General features: G+C 40.6%; 1 protein-coding gene across 1 annotated transcript; it reads right to left on the reverse strand.

Annotated features, from left to right (window-relative positions):
- Positions 1 to 655: 655 nt before the first annotated feature.
- On the reverse strand, positions 656 to 16,315 carry LOC311049331 (myosin heavy chain, fast skeletal muscle-like; the record flags this gene model as incomplete). The annotated part of the gene is made up of 39 exons (XM_084062884.1): positions 656 to 685; positions 1,121 to 1,252; positions 1,391 to 1,486; positions 2,076 to 2,180; positions 2,284 to 2,454; positions 2,858 to 2,983; positions 3,785 to 3,988; positions 4,088 to 4,396; positions 4,701 to 4,825; positions 5,401 to 5,566; positions 5,667 to 5,850; positions 5,946 to 6,142; positions 6,253 to 6,371; positions 6,479 to 6,605; positions 7,447 to 7,836; positions 8,728 to 8,818; positions 8,917 to 9,062; positions 9,140 to 9,316; positions 9,436 to 9,678; positions 9,855 to 10,110; positions 10,398 to 10,534; positions 10,631 to 10,754; positions 10,894 to 11,011; positions 11,231 to 11,318; positions 11,648 to 11,715; positions 12,167 to 12,476; positions 12,582 to 12,752; positions 12,847 to 12,996; positions 13,092 to 13,210; positions 13,696 to 13,834; positions 13,970 to 14,073; positions 14,173 to 14,271; positions 14,362 to 14,425; positions 14,514 to 14,606; positions 14,898 to 15,012; positions 15,102 to 15,129; positions 15,233 to 15,389; positions 15,476 to 15,619; positions 16,115 to 16,315. 39 exons carry the CDS (start codon positions 16,313 to 16,315, stop codon positions 665 to 667), a joined length of 5,814 nt encoding a protein of 1,937 aa, XP_083919010.1. The 3' UTR covers positions 656 to 664.
- Positions 16,316 to 16,883: the final 568 nt, after the last annotated feature.

The raw sequence follows: 16,883 nt of genomic DNA on the forward strand, positions 1-16,883 counted from the left end.
GTAATTAAATGGACCCGACAAACCTAAAATGCTGTTCTACCACAGAATAGGCGAGATGTCAGCTGTAGCAGTCTACTATAAGAGACATTCACCTCGATGAATAAGTAGGCTTTTTTTTATCCAAAATAATTATGCAAATCTTTTCAATATATATATTTTTAAAAGACCTGAGACCAATTCTACAAAATGTCTTCTAAATCCTAACAGTTTTCTGAAAAAACATATGTTGCTAACCCCTCAAAATTACATGTATTTGCCTGTAGACCCCCCCATCTACAAATGTTTTGTTTCAGGGACCCCCCAGAAGCAAAGATTTGAGTTAAAAACGTTTGCTTAAAAGTATATACATATTCAAAGATTTGCACACATTTTTATGATTTTCCAAAAATAGCAGATCTACAAGCTCATATCGCGGCACTCGGTTGTATACTGCCATTTGGTGGAAGATAAGCGAGTGAAGGCTGCTTGATGGCAGCATTCTGCTCACAGCCTCACATCTACATACTTAGCACATATTGCTTTTTTCTATTGGAAAATAACAACAACAAGACTTGAGATTCACAAAATTGTTTTGCAAATGTATTTATTGCACAAAAGAAGACAAGTCAGCAAAAAATCATATTGTATGATTTCTTGATATTGTGTGTCGTCTACACTTCAAAGCTCATTCTTCAGCCTCCTTGCCCTTTAAAGAAACACAAAGGAGACACAAATCAGTGGTTGAAAATATGCACAAGTTGTATTATGATCCTCAACCAGTCGTTCCTGGTTAGACTGTTTTTGGAAAAAAAAAATGTAATTGCAGTAATCTTATTAGACAAGACAATTTGATTATGCTGCATTAATACTTCTGATCATGGGCACCGGGGGACCCTAACTGATTCATCATTAGCCTGAGACCTAGAGTTCCAGGGGTCCTGGAACATGCCACAGATACCAGGCTAAAATACATTTTTTTCCTTGAATGTGTACTTCTAGCAGTTCCTTATGTTCAAAATGTTGGCTATTTTGAAGTATTCTAAAGGTGAACTGTGTTTGTCGGTGGTACAAACAACTTGCAAAGAGGAATGGCCACTTAAGTGTGAACCCTGGTAAATATTAAGAAAATGTTCAATAATACCATTCCAATCTCACGACTCTTGGCCCTCAGCTTGTTGACCTGGGATTCAGCGATGTCTGCACGCTCCTGAGCCTCCTCCAGCTCATGATGCACCATCCTGTACCTGGACAGGTGAGTGTTGGCCTGCTCCTCCTGTTAGGAAGGGGATTTTCATGGAAATCAAAATAAATATTTGATACTGTAGCAACAGTACCAATATTTTGCCTTACATCTGTGCTGATGACATGAACAATACTTCTATACGATGATAGCGGCATGGAAAACACTCACAGCGTCCTCAGATAGTCTCTTGTAGGACTTCATTTTTAGCTGCAGCTTGTCCACCAGATCTTGAAGTCTAGTGATATTCTTCTTGTCCTCCTCAGCCTGTGGACAGTATAATATAATTATGACACAAAAACTAAAAGCAGTAAGGTATCCTAATTTGATGCGATATGTTTGCTTGATTTGTACATCCTCAGAGCATTTGTACACTCTCAGAGTTACAAATGGAAAAATGAACACTGGTGATTTTACTGTGCAATAATAGTGGGAAGTAATACAAGTAAAGAGAACAGTTGGCACTTTTTGTAAAGGCATATTTGTCATGCAGTGATGAAAATCCCTCATCCAATCAAGATGCACATGGGCACAGTAAACACACGCTAGAGTTTCCTGTTACTACTTCCACACAGTGAAAAGTATAATTCACACATCACTTTCTCTATTCTAATCATAGTCACAATGACAACATGTCTGTTCATCTCTTCAGTCTGTCTGCAGATCAGTCTGTCTGTCACTCCATGGAGACATTATGCCCTCTAGGGGTCACATTCCAACATACCATTGTCTTCAATCGGTCAGTTTAAATATTTTGGGGGAAAAGTATGACATTTGTGATAATGAATGGTCATTATCCACTTAACTGAAAAGTGATGATTTTTGTTACCTTTGTATATCATCATTCAGTTCGTACCTGGTAGCAGAGTTCCTTCACTCTCCGTTCATATTTGCGGACGCCTTTCACAGCCTCAGCACCACGTCTTTGCTCAGCATCAACTTCAGCTTCCAACTCACGGATCTTGACAACGAGAATTTCAGATTGTGACTACAGTACAGGGCTGCCAGAGATCTAAACATTTTGTGTAACGTAATGCAATATTTCCACATTGTGCACAACATACCCTAGCCTCCAGTTTCTGGAGATGCTTCTTGCCACCCTTCATGGCCAGGTTCTCAGCCTCCTCCAGACGGTGCTGCAGGTCCTTGACGGAGACCTCCAGGTTCTTCTTCATCCTCTCCAGGTGAGAGCCGGTGTCCTGCTCCTTCTTCAGCTCCTCCGCCATCATGGCGGCCTGCATCAGTCAACAGTTGAAGCAACAAAGGCCGATTCTACAAAATGTCTTCTAAATCCCAACAGTTTTATGAAAAACCTATGTTGCTATATCAGTGGTGCTCAAAACATTTTCATGTCAAGGACCCCCAAAATTATATGTATTTGGCCGCAAAAAATAATGGTTAAAGTGGTTAGCTAAAATCTAAAATGACACAGATGCTTTCCCGGTGTTAATGGGTTAAACTGTGATTATTGAAGCTAAATGTAACAGCAGCCCCATCCATGACAAGCATTTGTGTTGGAAATGTAAAACTCAAATGTAAACTTCATTATATTCATTTGGGAGTTTTGAAAAGTTTGTTACGGTTGAAATGTAAATTAAGTGATGTGAATGATAACGTAGACGGTAAGGTCAATCTCACATCGGTGATGGCTTTCTTGGCCTTCTCCTCAGCGTTTCTTGCCTCCTGGGTGGCATCTTCAACTTCACCTTGGACCTGGCCAAGGTCACCCTCCAACTTCCTCTTAGTGTTGATGAGGTTTATGTTCTTTAAAAAAGTACAGTGAGGTATTTATTTACCGCACACTCTACAGTAATAGTCATTGATAACATGGATTGATAGTGATGAAATAATTACATGTAAACCAACTGCGATGCCATATTGTTATGTTGCACTTATTTTATATTGTTAAAGGAGTAATTCACTTTATTACACACCCCATGACCCCTTGAATTCATGGAGATTTTTTATTTTCGTTGCATTCCTAAGCCAATAATTTGATGACCTGAATAATCATAAAATTATTGGCAAAGGAATGCGACAAAAACAAAAAAATCTCCATGAATTCAAGGCTTCATAATTATGTGTAATTGGTAGAAAATACCTAATTTATTGGGTGAACTACTCCTTTAAAGGAAGCTTCATACACTAAAGTTTTATTTCAAAAGATGTCCAAACTACAATAAAGATGGCAGCGCATGTAGTGTCCAAAACCGTGTGTCGCCACCTTTTTGCTATCAGGTGCCTTGTTGCTAAGGCAGTCAGGAACTACTTTCTTATTTTTGTAATTTGTTATTTAGATTGGGATGCATATGATTTTCATGTTACCATATTTGGTAACCATTTTCTAAAAGCCATAACTGACTCCAGGCCATGGTATATCGTCATTATATCACATCTGATCAGCTATGCTGGAGACGCGATGTGGAGGGCTAAACAATGGGCTATTGTTCATTGTTATTTACGTTATTGTTTAAAAATCCAGTCATTATAGATCAGGATGGAAGCTCATTGTTATAACAGATTATTGATAACTGCTGTGAGAGATAATTGAACCTCTGACATTACCTGTGAGTGCAGCAGCCCCGCACGCTCACTGACATCAAGCAGCTCCTGTTCAGCCACTTTGCGGCTTCTATCTGTCTGCTCCAGAGCAACTCTCAGCTCCTCGATCTCAGCCAGCAACAGGGTGTTCCTGCGTTCTACGATGGCAACATGCTCCTTCATGTCTGCCTGTCCTCTCCAGGCGTCATCAAGGTGCAGTTGGGCATCCTAAGTTTATGGCAATACAACATGTCGTTTGTAAAAGTATGCTTTTGACGCCCTTCTGATTGTGGATTATTTGATGTGTTTTAGGAGATTCCGCTGTACCTTCAGCTGCCCCTGGACGTTTCTCAGCTGTTTCTGAGCCTCGACAGCCACTCGGTTGGCGTGGCTCAGCTGAACCTCCATCTCATTGAGGTCACCCTCCATCTTCTTCTTGACCCTCAAGGCATCGTTCCTGCTCCTGATCTCAGCATCCAGAGTGCTCTGCATCGTCTCCATCACTCTCTGGCTGTTCCGCTTGATCTGATCGATCTCCTCATCCTTCTCAGACACCTTCCTGTCTACTTCACCTTTCAACTGCATGAGCTCCAGCTGAACACGGAGAATCTTGGATTCTTCATGCTCCAGTGTGGCCTACAAGTCAAACGCAATCATGGTGTCATTGACAACCGTCTTAAATGACCTACATTTGAGGAAAACCATCTGGATATTAGTTGATCCACAAAGTGATTCAAAACTATTGTAATGAGGCTGAATGTTCAGTATCACTGTCTGCAAAGAGGGTGCTGAAAACATGTTTCGAATACGCACACTTTTCGCTTGCCTTGTTAACAGAAAATAGAGTAATCAAATAGTAATTACAGTATACTTTTCAATAAATAGTACCGCTTTGCATTATATGTTTTTCTGCAAAATGAGAAATGTTTTTTTTTTTTACCTCAGCCTCCTCTAGAGCTGTATGTATTTCTGCCTTGTCTGCCTCCACCGCCTTCTTCCCTTTTTCCAGTTCATGAATGGTCTTTCCTGATTCACCAATAAGTTCCGTCAGATCAGAGATTTCCTCTGTTGAGAGAAATAAAACAGTACATACAGTATATATGATATATTAATTTGAGACAATTCAGTAAAATGTGGACAGTATATTCACATAATAATAATATATGTTAAGTGGGCTCGGTTGGTGTACCATTAGCTGACAAAGCATGCCTCGCTGCTCATTGTTCAACCAATCACAAAATCAGTTGTGACAAAATGAGAGTGTCCGCCCTGAGATTAGGAGGTTGGTCACCATCTGAGTTATACCAAAGACACGTTTCTGTTTTACCCAATAATACCTCCCTGCTTGGCACTCAGAATCAAGGGTTGGATTGGGGTGAAGTTCCTGTGACATACTAGTCATGTCCAGGGGGTGTACTTGTACATCAAGCTGCCTCACGCTAAGGAAACAGGAGACAGGACCTATGGGCCACAAGCTTGGGAACCGTTTGTTCCCAAGGCTACTTGCTAGACAAAATGACAGCACTTCAAATTGCACAATCAGACAGGGCTGATGACAAGCAAGAATCACATTGCACAGTCTGACATGTAACAAATATAAAAGACGACCATAATCGCATAGTGTGTGAGGACAAATTTACGTTGCAGGTTCTTGTTCTCTCTCTTCAGGGTGTCAAGATGGTCCAAAGCTTCTTCATAGGAGTTCTTCATCTTGAAGACCTCAGTGCTGAGAGAACGAGCCTCTTTCAGAGATCCCTCCAGCTCAGCCTGGCTCTCTTCATACTTCTGCTTCCATTCAGCGAGAACCTGGAACGCAAACAAATTAGAGATTATGATCAGCAGAGACCTGGTAAGTTGTCTATGACAATGGACTTTGTGGAATTATGTGTATTTCAAAATATCTAACCTTGTCAAAGTTCCTCTGCTTCTTGTCAAGGTTAGCAGCCAGAGCATTAGATCTCTCCACATCAATCATGAGGTCCTCCACCTCACCCTGCAGTCTCTGTTTGGTCTTTTCCAGAGAGGCACACTTTGAATTCACAGCCTCAATAGATTCCTCAGCATCCTGAAGACGCTGAGCAAGCTTTTTCCTGTAAAGACAAAAAGGTTTACGTAAAAAAAACTGGTTCACTTTGGATTAAGTTAATTCCATTCTAATACATGAAACATTTGTATCAGTCATTACTTTGCTTCCTCAAGCTCCTCTGTGCGTTGGATAGCATCAGTCTCATATCTACCCCTCCACTGAGCCACCTCACTGTTGGCCTTGGACATTGCCCGCTGCAGCTCAGATTTAGCCTCCTGTTCCTCCTCATACTGCTCTCTGAGCAGATCAATGTCATGACGAGAGGACTGGATAGAGTGGGCCAGGGCTTGCTTTGCCTGATAATAATGAAATTGAAACAATGGGGGAAAAAAAGAACAGGAAAATGAATAATGTTCCTGACACTTAATAAATAAATAGACTTGAGCCATACGAGATGATGTCATACCTTAACTTCCTCGTCAAGGTGCCTCTTAAGCTCCTCAATCTGCTGGATAAAACCTGTTTTGCCTCGTGTCAGCTGGGAAACATGCGTTTCCCTTTCCTCCAACTGGCGACCAAATTCCCCTGATTGGATGGAGGAAAAGGTTTTCTGAAAACTGTTGTAGGCAGCACTGTGTGATACGCTAATGTCCAGTATACTGAACCATTACATGGTCTGTTTTCAAACTCACCATTTTCAGTCATCAGCCTTGCTCTCTGAACACTAATGTCATTAAGTTGACGCACATGCTCATCGTTCTTGGCCTTTATTTCACTTAGCTGATCCTCAAGAGAACGGCATATTTTCTCCAGGTTAAGCTGTCAACAAAAATCAGTATAATTTAGTACTAATTATTAATAATAATAATACATTTTATTTGTAACCCACTTTACCTTTTTACCTTTTTACAGTGCTACAGTGTTAAAAGAATTGGCATAAGAAATCAGAAAGCTGTATCAGAAAGTAAGCAGAAAAACAACGGCAACAACATACTGTAAGACCCTACTTGGGGTAAACAGTAGATTAAAACTAATTAAATTCAAAGAAAAAAACTAAGAAAATGCAGTGTTAAAAAGGTGTGTTTTTAGTCCACTTTTAAAAGCGTCGGTCGACTGTGGGTCTCTCAAGTGGTCGGGAGGGCATTCCACCGGTGTGGGGTAGAGGAGCAGAACGACCGGTCGCCCATGGTGCATTAACCCTTTAAGACCTGAGGCCGATTCTACAAAATGTCTTCTGATTCCTAACTGTTTTTTGAAAAAACTTATGTTAATATGTCAGTGGTTCTCAATCTTTTTCATGTCAAGGACCCCCAAAATTATATGTATTTGACCGCGGACCCCCATCTCAAAACATTTTGTTCCAGGGACCCCCAGAAGCAAATATTTGAGTTACAAATGTTTGCTTAAAAAAAAAAAAGATCAAAGATTTGCACACATTTTCACGATTTCTCAAAAATAGCAGATCTACAAGCTCATAGCGCGGCACTCGGTGCCGTGCTATGAGCTTGTACAGTATATCTGCTATTTTTGAATAGCCAAAGTGTAAAATAAATAATGCTTTTTAGGTCAAATCTAAAAATGACACAGATGCTTTTCCAGGTCTTAATGGGTTTATGTTGGGACAAAAGGTTGTGAAACAAACCAAAAAGAATCGACCTACCTTAGATTTGGCAACAGCCTCCATGTTACTTGAAAGATCGTCGACCTCCATCTTGTATTCACTCTTCTCCTTCTCCAGTTTCTGTTTGACACGCTGCAGGTTGTCAATCTGCTCTCCCAGTTCAGCCACACTGTCGGCCTGTTTCTTACGGAGAGCTGCAGAGGTGGCCTCATGGTGCAGGGTGGACTCTTCAAGGTCACGACGCAGCTTCTGGAACTCAGCATCGCGCTTCTTGTTCATCTCAATCTGAACAGATGTTGCTCCACCTGCCTCCTCCAACCTCTCACTAATCTCCTCAAGTTCCCTGGAGAGATCTGACCTCTGTTTCTCCACCTTGGCCCGAGCCGCACGCTCAGCCTCGATCTCCTCCTCTAGCTCCTCGATACGAGCCTGTGACACAAAATACAAATAATACATGGTCTTTAGATTTATGCCACATCCCTGAGTTATAATTCAGTCATAAATAATTAGGATGAACCTTCCTTCGAGGATGATGCCACTGTATAGGGTGTAGCCGTGATGGCCATTTTGTGGTGCCACAGATAAAAAAAACATAAATTTGTCCCATAGAGCAGGGGTCTTCAACGTTTTCAGGCCAAGGACCCCCTAGCTGAGAGAGAGATGAAGCAGGGACCCCCTACTCTATATTGTATAAAATTGTGTTGCAGATTAAACTCTTTTTTCTTTTAATTGGTCTGCTCTTTTTTCCCTCTACACCTATACCTCTTTGCCAAAAATATCCGATCTACAAGCTCACAACGCCTCGCAGCACGAGGCGTTGTCAGCTTGTAGATCTGATATTTTTGGCTATATTTTTGGCGGACCCCCTATATTAGCTCTGAGGACCCCCTGTTGAAGACCTCTGCCATAGAGATTTCTAGAAATATTTATATAAATTATTTTAAGCCTGGAACCACCCAGGCTCCTGGTGAATATCTTGAATAAGGTGGACCTCAATTGGGGCTAATACTAAGCCAAATGAATGGAACATTACTTGCATGCATTTGAATGCTGCTGAATGGCAATTTTCAGTTACCGACAAAAAATTTCAGCAAAATAAACTGCATCACAAATGTTAAAGCCGTCACATTCAATAATGTTTTTTGAAATAATCACAAACATTGCTGCATAATCCTGGACAGACTGGATAAATGACAAATTTGCAATATACTAGATTATATATTTACACTTAATAGTGTTAAATACCACATTTACTGTGGTATAGTGTACATTATACAGTAGCTGTACTTTTCTCATAGTGTCACACTGTAGTCACATCACCTGCAGTTCCTTGATTCTCTTCTGAAGCTGAGCCCCAAGTAATTGTTCATCTTCAATCTTACTGAGGAGCTGGCTAGTCTCGAAATCCTTCCTTTTGATTCCAGATATAATCAAGGGTGTTACAGTGTACATTGCAAATAAGGATTATAAAAAATAATCAAGATTATCTTATCTTAACATTATACATACTTTTTGATCTTTTCCTCAGACTGCTGCTTCTCATTCTCCAGATCCATTATGGTTTCATGGGCCAGTTTCAGATCTCCTTCAAGCTTCCTCTTGGATCTCTCCAGGTCCATTCGAAGCTTCTTCTCTTGTTCCAAAGAACCCTCCAGCTGTTATAACAGAGAAAGATCATTTATTTTCTTGTTCCTTTTCAGGATATTGAATTCACCAGAATGGTCTTTCTTACGTCATCCACTTGCTGTTCCAGCTTGACCTTGGCCTTGGTCAGAGTGTTGACTTTGTCCTCCTCTGTCTGGAGGTCATCGAGTGTCTGCTGATGAGCCTCTCCAAGGGCTTTCTTCTCCATGCTCAACTTGGCAATGATGTCATCTTGAGAAGCCATTTTCTCAACCAAATTTTTTACCTAAAAGTAATTGTTAATTTACGGTACATTGTCATGTAATTGTCATGCAATCATATTTTTTCTCTTCTTGAAGTATATTATGCCGGGAACTGATTTACAACTAAATGCAAATAGTTTACCTTGTTCTCAGTAGCATGTCTCTCCTTCTCCACTTTGGCCAAGGTGAGCTCCAAGTCATCAATGTCTTTCTTCAACTCAGAACTCTCATCCTCCAGTTTTCTCTTCTTGGCAGTCAGCTCAGCGTTCACTTCCTCCTCATCTTCCAGTCTCTCAGACGTCTCTTTGAGCTTCGCCTCAAGCTGGATTTTTCCTTTAATGAGCCCCTCACACCTCTCTTCTGCATCAGAAAGAGTATCACCTTCCTGGAAGTCAATAAAGGTGGAAACATGGTTCATATAATTATTGATATTAATATTCTTCATCCTCCAGTCTTCCAGACAACCGGTTCTCACTCCCCTATAGTTGTAATCATAGGATGTGTTAAGACAGTTAGAGGTCAATATATTGTCAAACAATTTCCTCCCTCAGTTTGACTCACTGATTGCATCTGAAGCTGCAAATCCTTATTCTCTTGTAGGAGGGAAACCATCTTCTCTTCCAGCTCTTTCTTCTTAGCCAGGGCCTTTGCGAGTTCCTCTTTTGTTTTTTCAAATTCTTCCTTCATTTGGGCCATCTCCTTTTCAGTCTCAGCACTCTTCAGAAGAGGCTTTATTCTAAAGTACAGCTTCATCCATGGCCAATGTTTGACATTCATGAATGAGCGGATGTTGTATTGGATGGAGTAAATAGCTTCCCTGTTGATATAGGTCAAAGAAGGCAACAGATTAATTTAGAAATATCAATTGGCATATAGCATATATATATATATATATATATATATATATATATATATATATATATATATATATATATATATATATATATATATATATATATATATACTGTATATATACTGTGTGTGTGTGTGTGTGTGTGTGTGTGTGTGTGTGTGTGTGTGTGTGTGTGTGTGTGTGTGTGTGTGTGTGTGTGTGTGCTTTTACTAATATGCTTATTACTAATACCACTCAAATAAAGTTTCTACCTCCGTGCCATCATCTTATCAAACTCTCTTCTCATGACGAATCCTCTGCAGATTGCCTGGGTCATTGTCACCAGTTGAACCAATTTCTCATCCCTCATCTCCTCCAGCACACCCAGCAGACCAGCTTTGAAAAATACCTGTTGAAGGGTTTTGGCGATATTGGCTTGACAAAAATAGTTCTTTCTTTTATGTTGCTAGTGATTCTTTTATTTTTAAGTGGATATCAATCTTACCTTGGTGTGTCCAAATCTGTACTGGGATTTGTCAATATCTATTGATTCCAGCAGTTTCTCTGAGGCCTTCTTATTGTCAATGAACTGTCCATCTGGGATGACACTGGCATTCAATACTTTGTATCTGGAAGAATTGTGTCAATAGTGATTATGAAAACATGTTATGGTAAGAATATTGTAATATCTATATTTATGACACCGCATAAATATGTGTTGGACACTGTTGTACTAAGTATAAATCAGCCTTTAGAGTTAGACCTTACCTCTGCTTGAAGTCTGCATAGAGGATTCTGCTGGGAAAACCCTTTCTGCAGATTCTGATGCCTTCTAGTACACCATTACACCTCAGCTGATGGATCACCAGGAAGTTCTCCATAAGCCCTAAAATAATGCAACGGTAACAGCATGAAATTACATGCCCTCAACTAAGATGCACAAAGAGTATGAAGATAAGATGTGATAAGGCATGATATACTTTCAGACTGTATTATACTATACACACTGGATCCGGGATACATTGGGGTAAATGTTTAAGCTCTCAAAGTTAAATTAACACTGCAGAATTGACTGTGCATCACATTTTGGTTTATGAATATATACCTGGTGTTTTTGATTCATTGGGAATCAAACAGCGCACAAAATGTGGATGAGTGCTTCTTAAGTTGGTCATCAGCTTCCCCAGGTTTTCCTATTGGATATACAGGTGTAATATAATGAGAATTTCCACGGAATGGTATAATTATATTGGGGCTGCTGAACATGGGATTTCTGAAGCATCCACATGTTCTGATTTCTGTTCAGATTTTTCTTTTGGACACATTCTCTAATTATGTTTCTTTCTATTTAGACAGGAAAAAACAAAAACAACATCAATATACTCGAATGAATGCCAGAATTTATTTAGTTAAACACAATTAGAAAATCTGTGCGTATGCATGGTGAAAAGCTGTTAGTTCTGCACTGAATAAACCCCTACAATTGTTTGCAATTAGTTAAAGTTAAAAATAATCATTTTACCCTGAAGACAGCTGAAACCGTCTGGAAGGAACCACCCTTCTTCTTCCCCCCCTTCTTTGCTTTTGCATCTGCAAAATATTCATAGTTATTTTTATGGTTGTTTTCAAGCACAGTTTACATAATTTTCAGATTTTCAAATCCAGCCCTATATTGCGCTGATCAGAGCAATGGTCACTGGCTATTCTGATAGCAGACCCCTGAACAGTGTTTCTGCCAAGTTTGGTGCGGATCGGAGCAACGTTGCACCTGTGGCACCCAGGGGCCCCTAGTGGAGTCCCTGGAGCCACATGGGGCCCCTGGTGGAGCCCCTGGTGGCCACATGGGGCCCCTGGTGTAGCTATTCTGATGGCAGACCCCTGAACAGTGTTTGTGCCAAGTTTGGTGCGGATCGGAGCAACGGTGCACCTCGCAGGTCCACATGTTACGTTTGTGACGTCCACCCACATTCCGCCCGCCCGCCCGCCATCGTCGGTTGACCCTGTGGGCAATTTTAATATAGGATAGGAAGATGGCTAATACCTTCTCCTGAACCAGCATGAGATGCATAGAGCAGAGCCAACAGTTTCATTGGAGACTTCTGGTAGAGCTGAATAACAGAGTCATTCAGCGGGTCCTTGTTCTTGTCGAGCCAGCCTGAGATGTTGTAATCCACTGTGCCGGCATAGTGGACCAGGGAGAAGTGTGCCTCAGCCTTGCCTTTTCCAGGTTTAGGCTTCTCAAAGGCCTTGGTCTTACCAAGGTGCTGGTCATTGAGCTTGTTCTTGAAGGTGGTGTCTGAAGCCTTTGGGAACATGCACTCCTCTTCGAGGATGGAGAAGATGCCCATTGGCTGATGAACAAAATCGTTAATAAAATGAAACTCTGCTGCCTTGATACACAAATGAATGGCATGGTGTAATTTGTTCATTCTGTTCTCATTGTGAAAAACATGTACCTTTTCAATGAGCTCGATGCAAGCAGCCAGATCCATGCCGAAGTCAATGAACTCCCATTCAATCCCCTCTTTCTTGTACTCTTCTTGTTCCAGGACAAACATGTGGTGGTTGAAGAACTGTTGCAGTTTCTCATTGGTGAAGTTGATGCACAGCTGCTCCATGCTGTTGAACTTGAGGTGGAAAAAAACAAAAGTTGTGCTGTGCATTTCTCCTGCTTGTTCACTATGATTAGACTCAAACATTGCTTTTGTGTTTCTTACTCACGTCAAAGATTTCAAACCCAGCGATGTCCAGCACACCAATGAAAAAGCTCCTGGACTGCTTGGTATCCAGCATCTCATTGATTCTGACAACCATCCATAAAAACATTTTCTCATAGACAGACTTGCACAGAGCCAAGGTTGAATTGTGCACCTAGATTGGATCAGATAATGGTGGTTCCTGGTTATACAGGACAGAAGGTATATGTCATATATATTAATTCATTTTTGAATGTTGATGTAAATTACCTGTGGTACAGTTTGACCTTTGGTGACCATTTCATTGCCAACCTTGACTCTTGGGTAGCACAGAGCCTTAAGCATATCAGCTGAGTTCAGGCCCAAGAGGTATGCGATTTTATCAGCCTCTAATTAGGACAGAAACATAATTTAAAAAACATTTTTAAAGTCAGTTATAGTTTTCTACTTTTACATTTAAATAGTTGGTTTCCTTTAGCTTTGTTATTGATGTATACTTATAAGAGAGATAAAAAAAAAGAGACTACCCATTCCGTATGACATTAAGATGATGTACAGTAGTCCAGTATATGTACTGTAGTGTGCCCCTGTGGTTCTCAGACTCTTTCATTTCAAGGACCCCTCCAGTTTGGTATGCATCAGGCCACATACCCTCATAACTCAGAGAGTGTACAGAACCAAATGGACCCATAACAGACCTGTAAGGGTCCATTTGGTTCCTCCTAACTCATTAGTTCATCATGATCAATTAACCACTTCCTTTGACATGAAAAAGTTTGAGAAACACTGTCCTAACCATCAATGATTTAGCAGGGGACCCCCTTGAACGACCCCTGGGCGTCCCCGGACCCCACATTGAGAACCGGTGCTGTACCCTCATTGCCGTCAGGCTCCGCCTGCTCTTCACGTTGCTTCTGCTTGAACTTCATGTTCCCATGATGCATCACTGCACCGGTCAGCTTGTAGATGCCAATCTTCTCATCCGCAGTGAAGCCCAAGATATCAATGGCAGTCTAATAACATGAATACAAAAATAATCACAATCAATTTCACACACTTCTTTACACTTGTAAACCTGTGATGTGACAATACAGCTGATTCAGATTCTAGTTCGAATTCTCAGAAATGTAGAAATTAGTTCTACTTACATCAGTGGCGATGAATTCTTCAACATCATCGATACTCTTGACAGCGATTTCACCCTGACTGATCATGTGATAGTCATAAGGGTTCTTGGTGATCAGGAGAGCCTCTGAAAAAGGTTGATTGATGTACAGTACAACACACAGTATGACTACAGGTGTAGCATAAGTTTAATGTAAAAACAATCAAACAAACAAACCTCCCCTACCTAAAAGCTCAGGTTTGTGGCCAGTCATGAGCTGATAAAATATATGGTAGCTTCTCTCAGCAGACAACTGGAATGTCACTCTTGACTTCTCCAGTAGATCTATAAAGCAATGCATTAAATGTGTGTGGTTTACAGTATCCCCATTTACCATTAAACGCTATATAATGACACAGTATGCGAGATACTTACAAGTTTCAATGTCAGCAGAAGCCAGCTTTCCAGTTGATGCAAAATGGATTCGGATGAATTTACCCTACATGACAATTAATTTGTAAATCAACATTTTAGGGTAATCAAAATGCTTTCTTTTTAAATAGCAGGATCTTATCAGGTAAACTTACAAAACGGGAGGAGTTGTCATTCCTCACAGTCTTCGCATTACCATAAGCCTCCAGCAGGGGGTTGGCTGCGATGATTTGATCCTCCAGTGACCCCTTAAAATAGTGTGACATGTTATGTATTTGTAATTAACATTTAGTGTGTGTGTGTGTGTGTGTGTGTGTGTGTGTGTGTGTGTGTGTGTGTGTGTGTGTGTGTGTGTGTGTGTGTGTGTGTGTGTGTGTGTGTGTGTGTGTGTGTGTGTGTGTGTGTGTGTGTGTGTGTGTGTGTGTGTGTGTGTGTGTGTGTGTATGTGTGTGTGTGTGTGTGTGTGTGTGTGTGTGTGTGTGTGTGTGTTATGTTTAAGTATCTTTCAAACATTTTAGAAAACAGCCATATCCTTGTACCTGTATTTTTCCAGCAGCTGCTGGCTCAGCTTTCTTCCCTCCAGACACTGCAATTGTTGCAAAGTACTGGATGACACGCTTGGTGTTCACAGTCTTTCCAGCACCAGATTCTCCACTACAACACAGATCATATTTATAAACATGGCATTTAAATGAACTGTAGCTGTCATTAGTCCACTTCAACGCTCTTAATATTAGACTTACGTAATGAGGATTGACTGGTTCTCCCGATCTGTTAACAAAACATACAAATGTGAGAACAGCATCTCATTTATCATATTCATTTATCAATTACAAGTGACCATGGACTGGGTGCATAGTCTCTTAATTGATACCTTGGAGCATGAACTGATAGGCATTGTCAGAGATAGAGAAGATGTGTGGAGGAGCCTCAATCCTCTTTTTCCCCCTGTATCCAGCCACAACCACAGCATCGTACACTGGGAGCCACTTGTAGGGGTTCACAGTGACACAGAACAGCCCAGAGTAGGTCTGTTATAAGAAGAGAAAACATATTTTAAGTCCAGGTTGAAGCCAATATACAAAAACTAATAAAGCTGCATCTATCATGAACTTACATAGAGCATCCATGCTGCATAGCGCTCTTTGAGGTTATACAGCACAGATGGCTCACTGAGGTGGGTCATCATGGCCATGTCCTCAATTTTGTCATACTTAGGGGGATTCATGGGGAAGATGTCATCCTCTTTCACAGTGAGGGTCTGCACCAGAAAAGCAAAGGAACAGTCACGTAATATACTGTACAGCACCGTTGATGGGTAAGACATGACAGTGGTCAACAATACAACAATACACAATCTCTAGGCAACAGTTAGCCTATAGGTCTAAGTTATGACAGTGGCTTTGTCACCCTCTAACCTGACGCACTATGGATTCAGTGCCCCCATACCCTGATTTCTGAATCCAAGCACACCCTTTACCCATCAACATTTTGCTTAGTAAAATGCGAGAGAAATCCATATAGTAGCTAGCATATGAAGTTACGAATGAATGCTAATTACTAACCCACTTTTTGAAGAATATAACAAATTAGAAATGGAGTGAAGGAGTTACAATTAGTGCCTCCTTTAACAGATGCCAGTAAGGTCAATTTGGTTACCTTTGTACACCCTCTGAGTTGGATAAATGAATGTGTAAATTAACCCTGAGGATTCTTCTTCGTATTGTAACAACTTACAGTATTCATGTATGCTTACCTTTCCATTCAGAGTTTCAACAGTGGCTTTGCCACCCTCCTTCTTAACGAGTTTCCCCTTGAGGTACATCTCAGAAGGTTCAGCCACATAGTAAGCTGTTTTAGCATCAAAGGGAAGGTTCTGGCACTCTATCCTCTCTTTCTCAGTCTTCCGGAGGTAAAGGGCAGCCGGCCCAAAACATTGCATGTCCGGATCACCCATGATGGCTCTGTTCCCATTGAAAAATAAAGAATGTAAAATTGTTTATTTAATTTTACAAACTAGATACTTGTTTGATGTGGGCCAACACAGTGAACATATAAAACTATCAAAAGTTCTATAAGTAAGACATTTTAAGTTCATGTCATAATGTTTCTCTTCATGAACTTGGAAAGTTAGTTATCTAATGTGTTGTGCCATTTCATTCAATACAGCCTGCAGTGCAAATCAAAGTCATGCAAGGCAGGTAAATCCCCAATTCAAACCTTGTGTTGCAGAAGTCTTTGCATGTACTATATTACTTTACCTTTTCTGGTGACTTCAAAGTGATTTGGCTGTTATGCTGACACCTGATGAAATTCAGAAGAGAAAGTACAAGCCTCATGAAGACTACAGAATATACTGTACATGTACATTTATAACCTTGAGAAAGAATTGATGTTCAACTGAGCGAAATGGGAAAAGAAAAAAGTGAGGAAAAAAAAGTCTCACCTGTGTCTCTCAGCCTGTTTGTCCAAAGCTTCTGAAGGAGTCTGTGACTGCTTCTTTTATGGACACATCTCTGACCACC

Source organism: Gymnoscopelus microlampas (assembly GCF_963454915.1).
Source record: "Gymnoscopelus microlampas genome assembly, chromosome: 7".
NCBI classification, from domain to species: domain Eukaryota; kingdom Metazoa; phylum Chordata; class Actinopteri; order Myctophiformes; family Myctophidae; genus Gymnoscopelus; species Gymnoscopelus microlampas.